We start from the raw sequence: 23574 nt of genomic DNA on the forward strand, positions 1-23574 counted from the left end.
TGTCATTTGTTTTACCTTAACATTTCGTAATAAAATGTGTATTTATGGGAGGATGATAAGAATAGGTCTTGTCTTAGAAGGTACCATGAATTCTAGTGACATTTGTTTTGAAAATGAGTGTTGAATGAGGATATGCTGTGTAGAGTTCCTGACACATGCTCAAGCTGACATTGGGACATGACCTGAGAAAGTGCCAAACAACACTTTTGGGGGGAAGCTGACAGTGTTTCCTGTTGATAACAGAGCTATGATGGAATTATCAGAGCCATGGTATGTTCAGACAGTAGCACTTCCTGACTTCATCTCTTGCGATGCGTAGTGAGCATCAATAATGCTTGTGTAATCTGCATGAGCAGCCGGGGCAGGCTGGCTGAAGATGCCAAAACAAGCATTCACTTGGTACAAGCAGGAAATATAAATATGAAGATGGATTTCCTGGCTTAGTGACCGAGACAATATTTTCACTGATCCAAATAAGTAATAAAGTCAGAGAACAGTCAAAACAGGCAAATTTGGTTACTTTAAGGACGAGAAACGGCCTTTTCTATCAAATTAAGTATTATTCTAATAAAATACAGCGTTTGAATTAGTAAAATATATTAAGCAAAAGGTTCACTTTGAAAATATTCTTTATTTAGCATTTTACTTTTTCAAATATAACTTGTGATTATCATCTAAACTGTCACATTGATAAGGCAAAGAGTGACACGAGGTGACATTGAAAAATGTCATATAAAACCCTATTGGGTATGAACTGGACAGGCACAATACAGAACTTTCACATGCCATAGTTCATGTATTGTAAAATTATATATTTCACATTGTAAGTACTGTACATTCACCCAAAGAGAATTCAAGACATTTTCTCAGTGTCTCTACATAAAATTGGCCAAGTTTGACAGCGAGCCAAGCTTCCTTTGACCTGGCTTACTGTATGTAAACATGTACAGAGTAGACAAAGTCAAAATAAATGGATATTGGTAGAATGCCAGGTCAAAGCTATTTCCTAGAATGTTTGACAGAAGCAATTGTAGAGCTCATTGTTAAACAATGTATCAATAAATTATTTTAAAAAACTAAACAAATTTGAGCAAATGCACTGGCACAAGGAACACAGGCACAAGGGGTGGTACCCCACAGGGGCAAATGTTTAAAGGGACACAGACCCCCAAATCTATGTTAATTACGCCACATGGCATACAAATACCCTGCACCGCTACATTGAACTCTCACAATATGCATTCAGTTCATTCATTCATGCATGCATGCATTCATGCAGTGCAGTGCACCCTAAATTCTATGATGCTACGATTGAGACAATACAGTACATTGTCAGTGCTTCTCCTGAGTCTAACTATCCTAGTCTATTCTAGGAGGACAAGAATCCTGCAAAGAATTACAATTTTAGCTCAGGCTTCTTCTGGTTTCCATTAAGAACATACTTTCTCCCTGGCTTACCACAGCATTACCAGGGAAGGTATACAGTAAGTCATGGAGGTGTCCATTATATTCGCTCCACAGCAAGGTAGTGATAAGCGCCCAGCAGGACCATCAACTAACATCATCTGTAGAGTAAAGGACAGGTAAGAGGTTTGTGAGAATAGAAGGATATTAAAGAGTCACCATATGAATGTACAGTATATGAATGTACAGTATATGCAGTTTTACATGTACCATGTACCATCTTGTTTTACGGCAGAGATAAGCCTGATTTATACCAAAATAGCCAATCTACAAGCCGACAACATGACACGTTGTAGGCTTGTAGCATAAATTAGGCAATAGAGTACCAACTGTGTCTTTTTTAAGAGAACATTTCTCTTCATGTTGTTTTTTTTTCTTTCAGAAAATTTAATTATAATAAAAAATCATCATAACTCACAGTTCTGTATCTTCTATGCAGTCTGGGTCCTCAAGAGTCTCCAGACGTCTTTGACAGGCGTCCAGAATCTTCTTCCTGGGTCCTAGGGGGATGTGGATGCTCTTGAGATCCTCGTCTGAGCACAGTAGCAAAGCCTCGAGGTCTATCTTCTCCCTTCTGAAGATGGAGAGGAACTCCGTCATGCTCTGGGTGGCAAGGAAGACCTCCAAGGGGCTTGTCTCGGGTTCGTCATCCCCATCCAGCCCCAGCTCCACGTCGTCCCAGGGCAACTCCTGCACGTTCCTCTCCTGCAGGCTGTGTGCGCTGCCGATGCTGTCTTCATCCATGCTAGCGAGGTGCTGTAGCCTGCTGCGTAATCGCACGTTACCGCCGGGCTGATCCGTGTCCACCACACTGGATCCATTCTTGGAACCAATTCCAAACAACCCGGCGCTCACATAGTTCCTCCGAAAAACCATGGTGCCCAGACCCGGCCGGTTGAACAAAGAGTCATGGCCTGAGTCGGTGCTGATCTCAGAGTATTCCACATCCGTGGGTCCGTGGAGGTCTGGCTCGCTCATGGCACGGGATATGGCGTCGTCGTTGTCCCTGGAGAACATCTCGCGGACGTTCCGGCGGCCACGGACGTCCTTTGGGTTGACATAAGTGCCTTGCTTTAGGAACATGACGTCGTTGCCCAGCTGGAGGCCAGAGAGCGAGCGAACACTCTTCCTTCCGTCTTCATAGATCTTAAACGTCCCGTCGCCAGCGCCACCTTGCTTCCTCTTTTCCAGCTTCTTCTGTATCTTGGTCTTCCCCCTGGTTGTGGCATGAAGAGTCTGACACGAGAGGAACGACACAGCAATGAGTCACAAGCAAAATGACTGGATGTGGAACTAGAAATACTGCATTGTGGCTGTATGCCTCTGCCATCCAGTTGCCGTTTACATGCGTGTCTGTCCAGACTCATCATAGTATGTAATGAAGACTTCAAAGAAATATAACCACTTAAGCCATAAATACTACATCGTATGACGAAAATACGGAAATAGACGATCTACAAGCTCACAAAGTGTCGCAATGCCACACATGAGCTTGTAGATCTGCAGTTTAAGCAATTTTTGAAAATGCTTACAAATATTTGAAATGTTTTTAAAATAGGCCACGTTGAAAGGGGTTCATGTTAGTTCAACGTAACCTGGACCTCTGACCATTGACCACCTACTACTGCTAATCAGTTCATCCTTTTTTTTAAATGTTAAAAAAATTGTCGCCTATAACGACATGCCCAAAATAGGCCCTGTTGAAACGTGTTAAACGTGTTTTGTTAGGTCAAAGTGACCATTACCTTTGACCACTTATTGCTAATCAGTTCATCCTTGAGGTAGTCTTGCGTGGCCAGACTGTTGCCTCCCACAATTCTCAAATATTCGGAGATTGTGGAATAGTGTCTGGCTATGCGAGACTACCCTAGAGGCTAAGTGGACATTTGTGCCAGATGTCATGAAATTGCCTGAAGGCGTCCCTGAGACATTGCTTTGGCACGGTTGGACTGAATAGACGTACATACGGACAACCCAAAAACATTGTGCCTGTGGACACGGCTGTCAGCTGGCGCAGGCATAAAAATGAAAGTTTTACAATTTAAAGAGAGATTCCAGCAACAATACTGACCTGAGAATATGGCACGTTCATCGTGGCGGCATTGAGATGCTGCAGCTTGCGGCTCACAGAGCTGCTGGTGTAGCTGGAGTAGCTCATGGCGTCCGATACGGAGGCCTCGGTCGTCTCCTTGTGGAACTGGCGCTCCATGCGCTTTTGGTGCTTCCTCTGCAGCTTGACACACTCTTTGATTCGCCGCTCGGCTTCGCGGAACGCCCGGTCCTTCAGCTTGCTGATGAGCTTGGGGTTCAGGGCGCTCTGCTTTGCCGCGATGTTGTCCAGGTAGCGGACGCAGTCCATGTGGTTCTTGGTGGCGGCCATGTCCAACGGCGTGTGGTAGTCGTTGTCCAGGCACCATATGTTGGCACCGAAAGACACCAGGAAGGACAGGCAGTTCTGATGTCCATTGGCAGCTGCCAGGTGGAGTGGTGTGTTCCCCCATATGTCACACTTGTCAGGGCTCCCTCTGTGTGACATAAGGAAGCAGAGGTCAAACAACATTTTTTGATTCTGAAGGGAGGGGGGAGAGAGAAACCATGTCTGCAGACTTATTTAATAAAGTCATACAACAAATATACAATAAATGTAAATACAGCACATATTTTGTTTCTATCTTGTTTCAGACTGTGTGAAAGGCAAAGCCATCACAAATCATTGATCCATAGACACTTAGGCCAGTGATACCCGTTCCAAAGGCTAAGTGTTAGCTCGGTGCAACATGAGCCAGTATAGGGATTACAGTATTTGTGTCCTCTATCTAGATAACTCTAAATATAGCATCACACACCACCGATTGATGACACACCTGTTTTATTCCCAGCTTGATTAATAATAAACAAATCAGTAACAGTAATCACTAAATTGCTTTCATGCATCAGGAAAATACAGAAGTCAGAAGGCACAAATCACTCTAAATGGCACAGAACAGTTGATGGACAGAATGGCTAGTTGAATCACACCTTACAATGGGCATTATTGTTAACTGTTGTTATCTGGATCCCACATACATTTATTCACATTCACTGTTGGCCAACAGCCCATGACCTAAGGGTTACCTCTTTTTGTGTTGCTGCTGGCCTGTAATATGACCACAGGATTGTCAGCTCTGCCAACTACACTACCTGTATCCATTTTCACTGGTGGTTATACTTGGTCGTACACCGGTGTCACGTGCCAAAACATAGCGGATCTACAAGCTCACAACGCGTCGCATCACGACGCATTGTGAGCTTGTAGATCAGCTATTGCCGGTGCGCGACACCGACGTACTGTACAACAGAGCATAAATTAGGCATGACTCAGAAGCACAACCGAACCGTACATAAGTGGTGATGTCATGATGAATGATTCCTAGTAATGTCGTAGCACACTGTATGTAGCTGGTATTAAGGAGAGAAGTGTGTGGATCATTTTCACATTTCTGTGACAGAATATGAGATTATCTATGCAAGCCTACAGTTGGTTTCTTTGCTTCCACATTGTTGTAATTAGCCTACTGTTCCACAGTGCATCAGAATTGTGGAATAATGCTATTCCACTGATTTACAGTGTCTACTGACACTGTAAATTGTAGGCTACAGTTTAAAATGTAGAGGTTATAAAGTATTATATAACAAGTTATATATATTATTTGTTGCATAATATATAACATTATTGCAGCTTATCATTAGGAAAGCAAAAGTTAGCAAAGTTTATAGGCCTATCAATTTCTTCCTTTCAGAAATCATCTGTATTTCTGCTTCTAAATTTATGAACAGAAGATGAACGTGTCATATATATACCTACATAGCATCAGTACTCCAATGGAGCCGTGTAGAGACTATTCAATATTTTATGGGCTTCAGGTGAAGCCATTACAGAAGCCCATGATATATTATTAATGGATAACACTGTGGGGTTTTCACAGGGAACGTGTGTGCCATGCTAGCCCCACCAGAGCAGCGATTAGCACCCTCTCACCTGCCGACCCTGATTTCAACCCTTGGAAGTTGGGACCTTTGGCCTGCACTGGGCCGGTAGCCAAAACACTACAATCGGGCCCATTTGGTTACATTTGCATCCATTGTAGCCTCTCAGAAGTCTGTATTTAGCCTTCAACAACTTTCAGACTGTCATCAGTCTCCTAATCCCCTTGAGGGAGGTGGATATACTGAACACTCAATTCAGATACATTTTCTATACTTCTTATCGTTGTCATGTTGCCGTTGTATGAAATTAATATACTAAACAGCATTTAGTAGTAAGGCTTTATTCTCTCACCAAGTACCAAGCACCAAATACTTAAGTTCCTTCACACTAATACCCAATTAATGCTCTGTTGCATCATCTACATGCAAGCATAAACCATGTACCTTTTGGCCCAGAGAAATATTATGAAAGTTTGCTATGGTGATGGATTATACAGTGTGCTGTACGTGTCATTCTGTGTGTTCAATGTGTGAAATATGAGCACTTTGTAAATAACAATTATCAGCAATTATCAGCATTTATGGCTGTGAATCAACGGGATAACACTATTAATAAGGCACAGTGGCGCCACAGTGGCGCCACTGGGAAGGGGAGGGGGGGTTTGCATGATGTCCCCGTGTTTGTGTTGTGAATTCGGTGTCCTGTCACACCAAAAGACATGCATGCTGTAGTTGGTCCCTGGCTGCTCAGTGCTCCTGAGGATGGGTTAAATGCAGAGGATAAACTAAAATCAAATCACATGAAGGTTTAAAATACTAAAAATAAATTGAAACATTATAAGTTCAAAATCACCCTTAAACTCCATAAACTTTTTTCTTTTTTTTAAAGACCAGGGTCCTAGGGCTCTAAAATTGGTCTGCTTCTTTCTCCCTCTACAACAAATCTCTTTGCCAAAAATAGAAGCTTGACAAGCTCACACCGCATCATGTTGCGACGTGTTGTGAGCTTGTAGATCTGCTATTTTCACCCAATGTTCGCACCCAGAATAGGGACGCTCGGGTACATGTGTATAACAGAAGCTTACTTAACATAAACTTTAAAGTTATGTTTCAATTTTATTTTTAAAGTACATCGCATAGTAAACTCATACTCAACACTTTTTACCACAACAAGCTTTATCTAGTTGGGAACAATATAGGTTGCGCACATCCAGTTCATTGCTGGTGCTGGACACACAGTGACAGTTAAGTGTTTAGTTTACTTGCCTTCATCAGGTGACAGCATTTATATAGTGGGGCTTTATCTATATCATAAATGTCACTGAGAACAGTACACAGTAGCTCTGCTCTGCACGCATGCCTCTCCAATAACATTCTGCTGTTTCATTTGCAATTCCTTTGACAGACTGATGTTTCTGTTCTATATGTAATGCAATATATCTGCCAAGTGCAGCATTGTATATGTTGTCTCCAACAAGTTCTCAGGTGGCCTTAAACTTGTCTTGTCGTTATTTCCCTGGGGTTGGCCCCTGAAACATTATGACACGATCTATTAATGTTTACAGTTAGCACCACATGCCAGTCAGGCTTTGTTTACGGAGGGACAGTTCAAGATTTACGCAAAAAGAATACTGTGTCCTTGTATTTGATGCTTTATTTACTTTTATTTCGTGGGAAATGAGGGTCTTTAAGTAAACACAGGCCACTGATGCACAACAGACATCTCAACAACCTATAGGCAGTGGTGGAAAGTAACAAAGTACATTTAGTCAAGTGCTGTACTTAAGTACAACTTTGAGGTACTTTTTCACATTACTTTCCGTATTTCTTCCTTAACTTTACGTATTTTGATTTTTTATACTTTACGTATATACCTCTACTCCACTATCTCAGAGGCAAATGTTGTACTTGTTACTCCACTACACTTATTTGACAGCTTTAGCTACTACTTACTTTGCAGATTTCGTTTATTAATACAAAACCACTTAAGCCCTATTTTGGCTATTCAAAAATAGCCGATCTACAAGCTCAGAATGCATGAAGCATTGTGAGGTTAATAGATCTGCTATTTTGGAAAGTTTTCTAATTTTGACAAATGTTTGTACTTTTATTTAGTAGGATACTTCAAGTATATATTTCATGCCAATACCTTTGAACTTTTACTCAAGTAAAATTTTGAATACCGGCCTTTAACTTTTACACACAAATAATGTGAGTAGGTCACTTCTTCCACCACTGCGTATACGGTATGTATAGGCTACTGTAGGCCTACATCTGCTGCATTCATGCCACTGTGGAAGAATATGTTCGATAACAACACAATGGCATGGTTGCACGCACATTGCACACACACACACACACACACACACACACACACACACACACACACACACACACACACACACACACACACACACACACACACAAACACACACACAAACACACACACACACACACACACACACACACACACACACTGGGCAACACTGTTATAATGAGTCACTCCAATAGCTTTACTCAATTAAGCCTATTCATAATGAGGTACATTTTTCTGGCTGGCAGGCAAACCAGGTCAGCCAGAAAATAGATGAAATGGCTTTTGAGGGTTCCCAACTTCCCCTTAACTTTCCATACTTACAGTACGTATGCTTACTTGAAAAACAATAAGACGCAGCATGATCATAATGATCGATCTTGAACTTAGTGTTGTAAAACTCATAACAAACAAATGAATATGTAACTTTTGATTAGCCTATGCAGAAAGGAGCAGAACATGTTGTATACAGTGGTGGAAAGTAAGTAACTGAGTACATTTACTCAAGTACTGTACTTAAGTACACTTTTGAGGATGTTTTACTTTACTGGAGTGTTTCCAAATTTCAATACTTTTACTTCTACTCCACTACATCTCAGAAGCAAATATTGTACTTTTTACTCCACTACAATTATTTGACAACTTATAGTTACTAGTTACTTTGTATATTTTGATTATTATTACAAAACATGCATTAACCACTTCATCCCTATGTATACTTAAGCTATTTGAAAATAGCCGATCTACAAGTACAAGCTCACAACGAGTCCCTTTGCCACACGTTGTGAGCTTGTAGATCTGCTATTTTTACACATGTTAGACATTTGAAAACTTGTGAAATGGGACATTCTGCACAATGAGTACTTTTACTTTTGGTACTTTAAGTATTTTGATGGCGATACTTTTGTACTTTTACTCAAGTACATTTTGAATACGGGACTTCTACTTCTAACAGAGTATAGCTACATTGCAGTATTGATACTTTTACTAAAGTTAAAACATGTGAGTAGCCTACTTTTTCAACCACAGGTTGCATAATCCACCACCATACCCTAAGCACAACTTTGAGAGACACTCCCCGTTGCACCACCTCACTGACCCTGATCTCTGCACCAAATGTCAGTAATGTTGTGCTTGTGTCTGTCTATGTTCTTGTCACGCCCGTCACGTCAGACAGACACATTTGACGCCAACTGCGGACTCACTGACACTGTGGTGACACATCACCTTGGGAAAGGGTGACCTACATTGACTGCGGTGTATCGTTACAAATAGCACACAGGCAACGTTTCTGATTGCACTAAAAAAGTATTCACACCCACGTAAAGCCTTGCTACTTCCCGTTCGCGCATTCATTGCATGATTATTTTAATTATAGACCTCTCAAGTCGTACTTGTACCCACCCCCTGCCAACGATCAGCCGCAGAGCCTCCAGGTTGCCGTGATAGGCGGCCCATAGCGTCGGTGTCATTCCATCCTCGTCCAGCGCGTTCAGATCTCTCCGCGTCGCCTCTCTGAGCAGGTCCAGGTAGCCATCCCGGGCCGCTTTGTGGAACCTGTCATTCATGGTACTGACTTGATGGTCCCATTCCGTCCGGTCATCTTCATCTAGCCATGTAGCGTAGCGGCTACTGACCGTCTGAAAGGCTGACTAGCTCCACCACCACCGCCGCTGCTGCTGCTCCAGCTCCACCACAACAAGCGCGTCCACAGATAGTTGGTTGCAGAGCGCGTCGTCGGTATCCATGGGGATTGGGGACACCGAAGATGCGCACTGGGGATAGACAATGGTGCTCCCCGTGGCCAAATCAACCCGTGAAACTCTGCGTAACGATACAAACAAACAAACAAACAAACAAACAAACAAACAAACAAACAAACAAACAAACAAACAAACAGTGGTGGTAAAAGTACTCACATGTTTTACTTTAAGTAAAAGTATCAATACTGTTATGTAGAAATACTCTGTTACAACAAGTAAAAGTCCAGAATTAAAAATGTACTTCTATAAAAGTACAAAATTGGCATCAAAATATACTTAAAGTAGGCTACCAAAGGTAAAAGTAACCATTATGCAGAATGTCCCATTTCACAGGTTTCCAATGTATAAAAATCTACAAGCTCACTAATGCATGGCCATGCAATGCGTTTAGTGAGCTTGTAGATCGGCTATTTTCAAATAGCCAAAGTTTAAATAGGGCTGAAGAGTGGTTAATGTATGTTTTGTAATAATAATCCAAATCTACAAAGTAACTAGTAACTAAAGTTTTCTAATAATTGTTGTGGAGTACAATACTTGACTCTGAGATGTAGTGGAGTAAAAGTAAAAGTATACAAAATTGGAAACTCCGGTAAAGTAAAAGTACCTTAAATTGTAAATACAGTACTTAAGTAAATTTACTTAACTGTCCACCACTGCAAACAAACACTAGCAAGGCTTTGTGAGGTTAGAAAAATCTGAATTAACTTCAAGGAAATATATATAGCCTGTATATTCAACCTTCGTTTTAAAGCTTAGATGATTTTTTTTCACACAATAAAAGTATAGTTTTTTTTTTACTGTTCATAAAATAGCCTTCGGAACAATTGCGCATGAGGGCTTATAAAGGTCACTCCACCAAAATGGACAAAACAAGGCAGTATAGCCTTCCTTGTAGTTGGTAACTACAACATAATGTGAGAGCAAGAGAGACAGCGCAAAACACCCTCATACAGATTCATATTTTTGTTTCCTTTTTACTACAGTATAGTTAACCCACAGAAATATCTTCCTTTATTGCCAAGCCCAGGGGTTTTCAATTGATTGTGAACCAGGGACCACACTACCCTGACTAAGAATCAACCTGGGGACCAGTGGGACCACTGTTGTGTTGGGTGGGGAATGGGGATATGTGCTTAAGACTAAGATTAGTGCTTTGGTAACACTTGCTATGCATCCCATGTCTATACTGTACATCCCACTGATTCTCAAGCAATGGTCCACGAGACTTCTAGACGTTCTAGTGGTCCATGGCATAATTAGGCCTGCAGGTAGTCCATGGGAAAATGTTTTAAAATGTAAATAAATAAATAAAATACTTTTTGTTAAATGTATTAAAATATGTTAAAATAATGTTTCCATCAAATGTAAGAAATAATTAATAGGCGTGGTGTGGAAGAAAAAGCTGGAAATTAAATAATGACTGTTCAGAATCAGAATCAGAATCAGCTTTATTGTCACATCACAGGTTTACAGAAGTAAAAAAAAGTGGGTGAAATTAGTTTTCGTGCATAGTTCCCATCATATTGTTATTTCCATAGAAAAAAAGAAAGGGGGGGGGGGGGCAAGGGGGAAAGGATATCAAACAAGAGAACAAAAAACCCAAACAAGTTATCTACATATTTACACATGGTATCTGAGATAAGATATAAAAATGTAACTGTTAAGGGCTTGATTTCATTCGTTACACGATACTATGTGCAAAAAAATTCATGAAGCCCAGGCATTATTTAACTGAAATATGTGAGTGGTCCAGAACTCAAAAAAAGGTTGAGAACCACTGATCTATTCCTAACCCATGCACGGTTACCCTTATTCCATTCTCTTACTTTATCCAACCTTCCATTAAACTCATGTTAACTGATATACTGATTTGTTTCTTATGTATGAGTGAGCAGGGTGACACATGCGATTATATGGGCACATTTCCTCATTCAGGCAATCGAGTACACTTCCCCTTCTTGAGAATTTCCCTTTCTGTGGAATTTCATGACCTCCGACTTCCCAGTAGCTTAACATTGATGCGTCATCATAGGTCACCAAGTAATTTAGTCCACTGTTCCGTGGAAGAAAATAAATAAGAAATCTTCACTTTCCTACATTACTTAATGCATGGTCAGGGACCACATGCAATACCTTCACGGTCCACCTGTTGAAAACCCCTGGCCTAGCTAAAGAGTCCTTGAGGGGGTCTGCAAAGGGTCCACAACCAAATGAGGGGCAGTTTAATCTCACTATAATTCAATAGACTTGAAATACTTTATAAAATACTGTAATACTCTACTGAAATACTGTGTCAGAACCACTGTGAATCTATTTCTCATGTACAATTATCACATTTAGACAATTCGACTTAATTTAATTTGATATAAGCCAAAACATCTTTTCATAATGATTTGATATGGGGGTCCATCCATGGCCAAATGAAAGTCAATTTGGGGGTCCATGCATGACATAAAAAAAGTTTAACCCATTAAAACCGGGAAAACAACTACGTCATTTTAGATTTTTGCTTTGGCTTTTCAAAAATAGCAGATCTACAAGCTTGTACATCTGCTATTTTTGAACATTTTTGAAAAATCTTGAAAGTTGGAGAACTACTGATTTAGAAGGCATTTGTAGAATGGGCCTCAGGTCTTCATCTTAATGGGTTAAAACACCGTACATTTAGCCTACAACTATAGCCTACATTTCCTGTTGTCGGTAGCTGCTTGTAGACAGAATTAATATACGAAGCTACAATGCCTACTGAGATTTTGACTTCTTTCGACTGCCATTTGGTGAATGGCAGTTTGGCAAAAGATCCAGTAAAGTTTAGGACATATTAGTATGCTATTTTGACTTAGGTTATACTGAATATTCATGAGTCTGAATCCATCATTTTATTTTGCATTTAAAGTAGCCTACTAGATCATCAAGTGTTTATATTCTACATGTTCTGACTGTAAATACTTAGTGTATAGTGTATCTGACTGTAAAGATACACTATTACTTTCCTAACCACTAGGTCTATCTCAGAAACACACATTTCACCCTTTCTCCGATAGTCTAATTTAACTACAACTACAATAAACATATTAAGGATAACAGAAAACTAGTCACAAATATCTCAGACTATATCTCACCCTCTCTTGTGACTTTTTTAAAGCCTTTATTTAACCAGGGTCACAACTCTTTTTCAATGGGCCCTGGGACATTTTTGTCTAATGACAAGCTTCACACTCACAGTTACATAAATCTCATTAATGGGTTACCTGTACGCCTTAAAGCTCCATTGTTAACTCCAAGTCCTCCATTAAGAGCTGTCTGAATAGCAGTTATACTTAACCATCAATTTGTTGAGTTGTAACAGGTTCAACCAAACACATGGCACTCAGTTGAGTTTACACACGCACATGTCCATTGAGGATCACAATGGAAATAAGTTCTAAAGCTTTTTTGTGTTTTATCCTTTTGACAGATACGTACAAATATGTGGTCATAAGCATCATTTGTCAACAAAAACATCAATCAATCTCACACTGAGCATGCAGCTTCAGTGGAGTAGTTGGGCGTTCAGCGACTTGCTCAAGTGCAGGGTGGGGTGAGTGTTGCTCATTCACTGCCTCCCCCCCTCTCTCTCACACACACACACACACATACACACACACACACACACACACACACACACACACACACACACACACACACACACACACACACACACACACACACACACACACACACACACACACACACACACACACACACACACACTTTCATGTTGTTCCCGGGGTCGAACAGGGGTTAAATCTCCCACAAGGCACGGTCCTCTAACCTTTAGGCAACTGCTAGTTTAATTATTTCAGCAGCACTAGGTCCTTATTGCACTATTCCTGTGAATAAAATATCACCATTTCTTCTTTTAAAGCACTCTTATTTGCTGATAAGACTTAATCAAGTATTTGCTTTGCAATAATGGCCCCATATAAGTGTCTGTGACACTTTTATGTCTCTGGGCTCTGGGACAAAAAAAAGGGTCTGGGATAAAACACAGGGAATGGAAAATAGTGGCTCTCCTAACTCCAAGCCTCACCCTACTGAAGAAATAAAGCCCTGATCTGAAATAAAGATAATTACATCAGTTTAAGTACGTATGAACTCATATTAACTAAAATGGCAAACATGCTTCCCTATTGAAAATAATGTAAGACACAAACTTTTTTTATTTTTAAAAAAATATATATTCACCCTAATACATTCACCCAATCCGCACAAAACCGCCCCAAAAACTCCCAAATCCGCACAAAACCGCCCAAAAAAACGCGCGCATGGCACTCACGCACGCGCGCGCAGTGCCCACCCACAAATGCCCAGGCCCAGCTGCTGCCAGCTTTCTGGCTACGCCCCTGAGTCTTGTGCATTTTTTCCAAGAATCCACGCATTTGCATTGACAAAGCATTGGCAGATTCCGCCCCAGAGGTAAAATAAAAGTGCGGTGGGGCAGTGCCCTAAGTGATACCTTAGGCATTTAACATTTTGAATAGCATTAAAGTATTAGAAGTATTCCCTTCAAGCACTATATTAAAAAGATAAGCCAGTTGAGTTTGTTCCACCCATTTAGAGAATTTCAAGCACTTTTACATTTGAGCCACAGCCATATATATGTATAGGCGTGCACATAGCAAAACAACAAATGCAATCTACAAAATGTGTAAAATCCATTTTGGTGCTTTTAATTGGTGATACCGTGCTTTTAACTGTTGCCAATAAAGTATTCTGTTCTATTCTATTCTAACGTGTTTGAACAAATGGAAACTAATATCATTTTATATAACAACTCGCATGGCAGTCAATCTGTTGTTAGAAACTTTCATGATGATTATTTTGTACATGGCAGATAAAAATTCTATTTTGACAGAATGACATTAAATATGTATTGTATAATATCAAAAAGGTGCTGTCTCTTTGAAAAAGAACCGGTTTCTGGTATTTTGGTTGTCCCATAAAAAAGGTGTTCCCTGGAAAAAGTCTTTTGAACTTTGCATGGATATTTTGTGCAAAACACACTGTGTGTGGTAATAATATGGTGTTGTTCTGTTCATAACAGATTTATTGACATTTATTGCTCTTTGTACACAAACTCCCATGTAAACCACAGAGGCAGTGGGTGGATATAAAAGCCACGAAGGCTCAGACCACCTCTCAGGATTGCACCACATCAGGTAGGCTTAAGATATATGTATTCTTTACGTATAGTGGCAAATTGTTGAATAAGGTCATTGTTTTCTCAAATCCTCATTACATTTTGTTATACAGTAGGTAGACTACATTACTGATTTTCATGAGGATGTATGCTAATCAACAGCCAACTTGCCTGGCCTGTTATTTATTCTATTTATCTATTTTTTACATCAGATAATAAAGTGGACTTGTCCTTCTGAATGTCCCCAAGGGAAATAACTCTGAAGCATGCAAACAATAGAGCTTTGAATACCTGTGACTTTGTGTTTTTCCACACTGATTACAGCACTGTTTAAGCACTGATGAGGGGAGAAACTAATTCTAGGTTCATGGTGGTGTCACCGGGGCAGTATGTTAATTTAGAAGGAGCCTAAAAGTGGGAGTAGTTGTTGAACCTGTATATCTCTTAAATATAGCTAGAAACAGCAAAGAGCTCATTTTCTGAAAAAGATCTCAGAAGGGAGACATCATGTGTGTGAACCCTGGATATATGAATGAATGTGAATGTCTGACCACTGGTGATCCTTGTGAACCATGCAGGACCATGAGCAAAGACAGCTGCAGGGACCCAGAGGAGGAAGAGGAGGAAGAGTCCAATGACAATGACATCAATGAAGGAGGTCAAGTGGAGAGTGCGAGTGAACCCAACCTCGCTCTCTCCTCCAGCGGGGTTGTGAAAGAGCGGGGCCGCAACTGGGGCTGGCTGCTGTCTGGGATCATTTTTCTCAACATTTTGATCCTGGGATGTGCCTTGGTCAGCGGGACTGCCTACAAGAGTGTCACCGTCAGCGCCGTTGATATGCAAATCTTCCTCATCATTCTCATGATCCTCACTATCATCTGGATGCTTTACTATACCTTCTATACGTCTCGGAAGAGTCATGCTATTCTTTTCAAGGATGGCCATTCTGGACCTGTATGGCTAAGGGGTAAGGAATCTTCAGTATTAAGAGGAAAGCCTCAATATGTTGATGACAGTCTATTTTGAGCTGAGCTTTATGACCATCCACATTTATTCAACATTTTCTATCATTTTTTTCCTTTTCTCTTTATTTTCTTTCCAGCTGGACTTGTGCTATTTGGCGTCCTCGGTCTCCTAATGGACATCTTTAAGATAGCCAATTACGTTGGCTACCTCCATTGTGATTCTGCAGTCAAAGTGGTCTTTCCTGTAGTGCAAGTTGTGTTCATTCTTGTCCAGGTAAATATGTCATACACAGTCAACATCACAATAAGGATAGAATAGAAAACAAATTGGTTTGTCTGATACAATTTGAAAGTTGATACAATTGTTTATGCAATCACCCTTCAGACATACTTCCTGTGGATCCATGCCAAGGACTGTGTGCAGCTGCAATGGAACTTAACACGGTAAAACTGACCAGTGGATGATTCACAGTCCTCATAAACATGCCTATGGTCTGATAACACTTGAAATTGTGGCATACACCAGGTTTTCAAAGCAATATTATAGTTTTTGCAAGGCAAACATGCCATGAATTATCAATCCCCAATATTTGCTTTTGTGTGTGTGTGTGTGTGTGTGTGTGTGTGTGTGTGTGTGTGTGTGTGTGTGTGTGTGTGTGTGTGTGTGTGTGTGTGTGTGTGTGTGCGCGCGCGCGTGTGTGTGCGCATTATATTTGTTGTTGTTAGTACTATCACTAATTAATCAATCAATTCATGAATTAATCAATTAATTTTCAAGGGAACAATGCTTGTCTTTTTTTTCTCCTCCCGTCATTACTAACTCTTGTCTCTCTCCTTTTTTTCTAGCTGTGGGCTGATGCTGATGCTGGGGACAAATTTAGTCCTGTGGATGACAGCAGTCACAGAGGAGTCGGTGCACCATACAGACTATCCAGATTATCCAAACACCTCTAAGCTCACTTCTCGAAACTTGTTCATACAGAGAGGTAAGAATAAAACAAACAAACATCAACAAAACTGCCACTGAATATAGTCAACTGTGACCTTATACAATACATGTCCCTCACGCTGTTGCGTCTTCTAGCGGGCTACGGAGACGACAAGTGCAAGTGCAGCTACTCTGCATGTAAGATCTTCAAGAAGGCCTACTACTACCTGTACCCCTTCAACATCGAGTACTGTCTCTTTGCGTCCTGCATGGCCTACGTCATGTGGAAGAACGTCGGTCGTCTCACAGAGGAGCACAGCACTCACCACGCCAAGTTTCGTGTGAAGGACACATGTGTTGGGCCTGTCGCAGGGGTCCTTATGCTAATAGCAGGCCTGGCAACCTTTGTAGTGTATGAGGTAGAAGTGGAACAGGACGACGCCGACAGGAGAGACAATGCACTGATAATGCACTTTGTATTTAATATAGTGATAATGATTATGATGTCTGTCGCGATTGTGGTTGGCTGCGCTGTCTACAGGCTGGACCATAGGGAACACATATCAGACAAGAACCCCACGCGCAGCCTGGATGTGAGCCTGCTGGTCGGAACGTCTCTGGGACAGTTCATCATCAGTTACTTCACTATTGTAGCTGTGGTGGGAACAGGAGCCAAAGGCTACTTGAACGGTCTCAACCTGGCCTGGGCTATACTGACTGTGATAGAGCTCGGCCTGCAGAACTTCTTCCTCATCGAGGGCCTTCACCGGGAGCCCTTCCACGAGCCACAGCCTGTCACTGTATTTTCAAATCCTTATGTGCTGAACAACGTTGAAAGTTCGGACATGGACACCAAGACCATGCCATGCCCAGCCCTCACAGCTCACAGTCTGCATGGCCATTCCCATACTGCACACGCCCATTCCCATACTGCACACGCCCATTCCCACACTGCACACACCCATTCCCACACTGCACACGCCCCTGAACACAAACACAAGCTGACCTGGAAGAGACGAGTACTGAAGGAAGTCTGTGCCTTTCTGCTGCTTTCCAACATTATCGTGAGTACCGTCTCTCTCTCACTTTGCCTCACTAACTTTAAATTCACCGTTGTAAGATTCACAACATAACAAATATATTGTATAAAGCAAATGCTTTTGTTTTGATCAACAGCTCTGGATCATGCCTGCCTTTGGCGCTCGCCCCCAGTTTGACCATGACGTCGAAACCAATTTCTACAAATTCACCTTATGGTCAGCGGTTGTCAACATTGGACTTCCTTTTGGAATCTTCTATCGTATGCACTCAGTTGCCAGTCTCTTTGAGGTGTATGTAATGTCATGAAGCTTCATGAGCAAAATGTAGATTTAACAGTTTTGATATTGTAGAAAGCTGTTTTGTAAAAAGTAGTTTTTGTTTTGAAGATAATCTGTTTTATTTTTCTTGATAAGCAGGTATAATCAGTTGACAAATATTACTATTGTTCAATCTATGGCATTGTGTATAAGCTACACATGGCATTCACTGGCTCAGGAGGGAGAGCGGCCGGGCAGGGAAGGCTCCCGGTTCGAACCCCAGTTCCTCCAGGCTTTGTGTTGAAGTGTCCTTGAGCAAGACACTGAACCCCGAACTGTTCCCGATAAGCAGGTTGGTGCCTTGCATGGTTGCTTCTGCCATCGGTGTGTAAATATGTGAATGTAATGGACATCATAAAGAATGTATCACACAGGCACTTTGGATAAATGCAGAAAATGTAGCATTCTTTGAATGCAAGAAGAGTACAACTACCTTATATATTTTTTTAAATGTAGTAATCATCCAGGCATCATGAACCTGCTTTTTGCTATCAGTTTACGCTTTAATATATGCTCAAAATGAAGGTAAACACTAAAAGAATGTAGCTTCACAGTCAACCTATTTTTTTTATGTATTAGCATATTAGTAGTAGTAGTATTACAATTAAGTTTTCTTGTGTCTTGCTTTTATTAGTCTTGCCTGCTACAGCCACATGAGCAAAGTTACATCTCTGGAAGAATTATTGTTTGAAATAAACCTGTCAACAACCTTGACTCTTGACTGTAAATTATAATGATAAATCATGTGGAAAAAAAATCTAGCCTTTCTACCTTTGTCGCGTAGTATAACTTAATAGTATTTTAGCGGACAGTTTAGCACAGTACAATGTATTTAAATCATGACGTCTGTTGCTACTTTTAAAGTTTAAATTATTTAACTTTATAATTTTCATTTTAGAGTACAAAAATGTATTTTAAAAAATCGAATGTGCTGGTGAGGTGGGAAACATTACATGGCTTACACTGGAGCTAAATAACTGCAATTTATAGACTATTTTGTGTTTGCAACGGGTTCCTAACGCCAAATCAAATGGGTTCAGATCTGACTCAAGTCTCCTGAGGAGGCGCGTCTGAAGCCTGTCCTGGACGGGAGTCTCCAGACGTAAAAACGGATGATGACTATCTCCTCTTTCATGATTCACTGGTTGGTTCAGTTCAACAGCTTTTACCTCAATTTCAATGGAATTTCTCTCAGTGAAAGTAATTGTCACATTTCTCAGTCCAGTTTATTCGGAAGCAAATGATCTGTCCTGTTGCCTTCCAGGCCGTGGTAACATTGGGGTTCTTTTTACAATGGACCAACCTCGTAGAGGTTGGTCTATTGTGAAACAAACCCCAAAGTTATCACGGTAAGGTGCGAGTGGTGGAAAGATAAACTTGAGAAACATGGTAAACACCTTGGTGCCCAACTTTTTAAATGGGTAGTGCAGGCCTATGAGTCTGCGCTTGTCATATGAAATGTGCTATCCTATATTAAAATTGCATAGAGAGGGTGGGTGGGCGGAACGACAGTGGACACATAACATGTGTAGGCGCACTTGCGAGGCGCACCGTTGCTCCAATCCGCACCGAACTTGGCACAAACACTGTTCAGGGGTCTGCCATGAGAATAGCAACACCATGGGCTATGTGTGGCCCCCTGAGGCTGCGTCAGGTCCCCCCAGGGGCCACAGGCACATCATTGCTCCAATCCGCATCAAACTGGGCACAAACACTGTTAAGAGGTCACACCCACTGTTCAGAGGACTAGCCAACACTAACTCGGGATCGCCCTCCACACCCTCCTGTCTAGCATCAAGGCGCTACAGTAGTGTTTTACACATCAAATGACCATAACTCGGTGACCATTGCTATGATCAGTGCAATATAGGACTGGATTTGAAGGCTGCATAGCAGCCGAAAATGTACTGATAAAATCCACTATTCTCAACTCATGTAATAGTACAATTTTCTTTACTCTCCATGTGACAACCATAAGAGGACCTAAGAGTGCAAGAGAAAGAATGTTGACTCTACAATGTGTGGGATACTGCTGTGAATTGTGTGGAAAAAACGAATAGTTCCTTAATGATTACTTTATTCCTGATTAGCAAGTGGCTTCCCTCTCTCTATGCTCTGAGGGTGTTGGCTAATTTACTCTGAGGGTGTAAGGGTATAACTAATTTACTCTGAGGATGTATGGTATTTGCTAATAAATTAAGCTACTTGTGTGAGTAGTTTGACACAAATATAAGTATTAAATAAATGCAATACTCATTTCCTTGCACTGTGGTTGGCTAGTTAGTTCGTTACTTAGTTAAGTCAGTTGTCAAGTCAAGTCATCCTTCTTTACATAGCACATTTAAAAACAACAGCTGTTGTTCCAAAGTGCTTTTTCATAAAAGCAAGTTAAAAACAAGTAACTCACAGTAAAACAGATAAAAACAAACTGAAAATCTGAATTAATAAAAAAACAAAGTGCATGTAGAGGAAGGACCATAGAGTTAAAAATAAGAGGAAGGACACTTGTTAGGCAACAGCTATCATATGCAAACAAGAATTAACATTATACAGTATATGCCATTGGCTACTAATACTAGTTTCTTGAATTCTAATTATCTCAGAAATAATTCTTAACTTATGACTCCCCCTCTGGCCTATGGGATACATTTTCTATTACACTGTTGAACCACTTGATGGCAGCCGTGTCAGTGTACATCGAGTTCAAGGGTTCAAGTGCACCTGGTGGGCAGAATTCCCTCTGTTTTCCTACACAATCACAATGTTATGTTTCTGCATATTTAGCCTGGTTTGTGTTAACAGGCTCAGCCTTAAAGCTGTGTAGGCCTATAAGGACGTGTTTATTTATATTTTCCAATTTGCATAGGCCTATTATTGGCCAGTGGTTCTCAAAGTGGGGTCCGGGGACCCCCAGGGGTCCTTGAGGGTGTTCCGGGGGGGCCTAACAAAATGAGTTAATACAGCATCACATTCAGTTTAACCATGCACTTTAAACCTAGCCTATTGGCTATTTGGAAATAGAAAAAAAAGAAGAGTATAGTTATTAATAACATGTTTTCCCAGAAATATAATATAATCTCTTATAATGTGCATGTAGAATAAAAAAGATATGATGATAATTGGATAATATATTTTCAGAATATAATCAGAACTGGCATTGTTATGACATGTATGTAAATATCTGTTGTAGTAGTAGCCTAGTGGTGGTAGTAGTAGTAGTAGTAGTAGTATTAATAATAATAATAACAATAATAATAATAATAACAGGCTACTGTAATACAATCAGTAAAAGGCTCAATGTATGGTTTTCCTATATTTCTGATTTGGTCAGACACAAATAGCATATTTTAATTGACTTAATTCTATATTTTAAGTTAAGTTAAGTTTTATGTTTGTTGTTTCTTTTAAAGATAGCAGTTGGTAAACAACACCAGAGCCTTGAGAGAGGTTTCATGCAGTCTATAGTGTAGTATTTGGTAAACACTAGATGGCAGCGTCGCTTGGGATTTTCTACAAGTGTTTGTGTATGTTATCTGTTGCAACTTGCAATAGCGCATGTGCCATGTCATCACATGTGCGTTCTTTTTTAAATCTTCTAGTGAGACAGCTTGTCAAGTCAAGTTACATTTATTTATAGCACATTTCATATGACAAGCGTAGGCTCAATGTGCTTCAAAAAAATTAAATAAAGACAAGAAAATGCAAATAAAACAGGAGTAATATGTTCAAATTTCTTGGTTCTTGTTAAAACTCTAGCAACAGCATTCTGAACAAGCTGGAATTTATGTAACACCTGGTTTGTCAGTCCGCAAAGAGAGCATTACAATAATTTAGTCTACTAGAAATAAAAGCATGAACCAATTTTTCAGAGTCTGATTGAGACAGGAAGCATCTAACTTTAGAGATGTTCTTTAGATGATAAAAGGCAGTCTTAGAAATGTACAGTAAGTGATGTGCTTCTGGAAGTTGAGCTCATCATCTAAAATCACACCCACGTTTTTAACATGCTCACAGGATTTTACTGACAAGGGAAATAGCAGGGAATTAATCTGATGTCTTCAATCCTTAGGACCTACTAATAAAATCTCACTTTTTGTCATCATTTAACTTTAAGAAATTGTTGGTCATCCAGTCTTTGATGTCTGAGGTGCATTGGACCATTCACTGGGCTAAGACTTCTAGCAGAGACAGAAATGTATAGCTGTGTTATGTATCATCAGCACAGGACTGATAGGATATATTATATTGTTGAATGATGATGAATCATGTATAAATTGAATAGAAGTGGACCAAGAATCGGACTTGTCTGAATGTGTAGTGCTTGTCAGGGCTTTCACATTTCTTTGCATTACCATGTTGGGCAGTAGACCTATATCAAGTTATCCAATATATTCAACTGGTGGCCCACGGGCCAAATCCGTCCCCTGGGGAGTTTCTTGTGGCCCCTGGAACACATTCCATATTCCAATGGATAAAATCTAGGCTACTATTTAGAATGGAGGAGTGTCTGTGACTCACTTGTCCAGTGCTGTTGCTTGGTTTTCATTGTAATGAGTCCCAGGACTCCAGCCAGGACTCACAGGTGGTCTTTTATGAGTTCCTGGGAAATTCTATAAAATTTGTCGTTTTGACATACAGTAGTGCAGTGTTTAAGTTGTGTCTGATCTTTGTTAGTTATGGTTATATTCATTCACGGAAATACACTCTTTCATATATATTTTATACTTTCTGAAATATAATAATTCTATAATTGAAGCCAAAGGCACTCTGATCGGGCTAAAACCTTGCCATAATTTTTAGTCATAGGATGGTGAACGTCATAGATGACTGACGTCATACTGTAGATGTCTGAGTTCTACATTGGAGCCACGCTTTTCCCGTGTGTATCCCAGGATTGACATAACTTCTTTCATTGTAGGCTATTGATGCCACAATTTACTACATTTGAACCCACTTTATGTTCCCTCAATTTGGTTTAATTGCTCCCTGCCTGTGTTCTTTCCTTTTATGCCCATATATTGGAGAACCTTGATGCCATCAATATCACGTCATATAGCCTGCTGACGTTATAGAATGGCCACACCAAGCCCTATGATATGCACTTACTCCGGGTATACATGCATTCCCAACATCATCTGCCTATAGTTTTCCAAAACAGCGAAATAACAAGCTCCACCACATGTTAAAGTACCACATTTTCCAACTGTATTCACAATGCCTCACTCATTGTAATTAGAACTGCAGACTCACTCCCAATCTTCCACCGTAATCTGAAGACTCACCTCTTCAGACTCCACCTTAGCCCGTGGCACTTGCAGTAGCACTTGTTCTAGCCTCAACGACCCTGCAGACTTATGCAAAGGCTAAAATGTAATTTTAGATACTGTAGCATGTTATGTAGACAGATGCCAGGTCATTGTTGACCTGGCATCCTATAGTGTGTGTGTATAGTTTCAATGTACATATTAGACTGATGATAGGTTCTTGGTTTACCTATGATCCTAGATTACCATTTCTATGCTTTTGATGTATTACCTTGTGTTGTCCTTGCTTACTGTAAATCACTCTGGATTAAGAGTGTCTGCTAAATTGTAAATTGTAGTTTAATTATTCAGATCTAATACACAGGCAAAA

The 23574-nt window shown here is 40.4% G+C and overlaps 2 protein-coding genes across 2 annotated transcripts; one reads left to right on the forward strand and one right to left on the reverse strand.

Moving 5' to 3' along the window:
• Window positions 1-759: 759 nt before the first annotated feature.
• Window positions 760-9408, reverse strand: ush1ga (Usher syndrome 1Ga (autosomal recessive)). The gene is made up of 4 exons (XM_080447085.1): window positions 9149-9408; window positions 3536-3989; window positions 1883-2700; window positions 760-1565 (listed from the first exon to the last, which is right to left on the reverse strand). Exons 1-4 carry the CDS (start codon window positions 9310-9312, stop codon window positions 1562-1564), a joined length of 1440 nt encoding a protein of 479 aa, XP_080303211.1. The 5' UTR covers window positions 9313-9408; the 3' UTR covers window positions 760-1561.
• A 5788-nt stretch (window positions 9409-15196) lies between these two features.
• On the forward strand, window positions 15197-18644 carry otop2 (otopetrin 2; the record flags this gene model as incomplete). The annotated part of the gene is made up of 6 exons (XM_080446930.1): window positions 15197-15656; window positions 15792-15928; window positions 16040-16098; window positions 16501-16640; window positions 16739-17646; window positions 17759-18644. 6 exons carry the CDS (start codon window positions 15197-15199, stop codon window positions 17927-17929), a joined length of 1875 nt encoding a protein of 624 aa, XP_080303056.1. The 3' UTR covers window positions 17930-18644.
• Between the last annotated feature and the right edge of the window lie 4930 nt (window positions 18645-23574).

Source organism: Gymnoscopelus braueri (genome assembly GCF_963280865.1).
Source record: "Gymnoscopelus braueri genome assembly, chromosome: 13".
Classification (NCBI taxonomy): Eukaryota; Metazoa; Chordata; class Actinopteri; order Myctophiformes; family Myctophidae; genus Gymnoscopelus; species Gymnoscopelus braueri.

Bases quoted from the DNA above. Each gene is read 5' to 3' on its own strand.
- ush1ga (XM_080447085.1), bottom strand. From the start codon at position 9,312: ATGAATGACAGGTTCCACAAAGCGGCCCGGGATGGCTACCTGGACCTG. The intron at 3,990-9,148 runs GTGGGTACAAGT...TATGTCACACAG, and splicing joins CGGCTGATCGTTGGCAGGGG to AGGGAGCCCTGACAAGTGTG. The intron at 2,701-3,535 runs GTCAGTATTGTT...CTCTCGTGTCAG, and splicing joins TGAACGTGCCATATTCTCAG to ACTCTTCATGCCACAACCAG.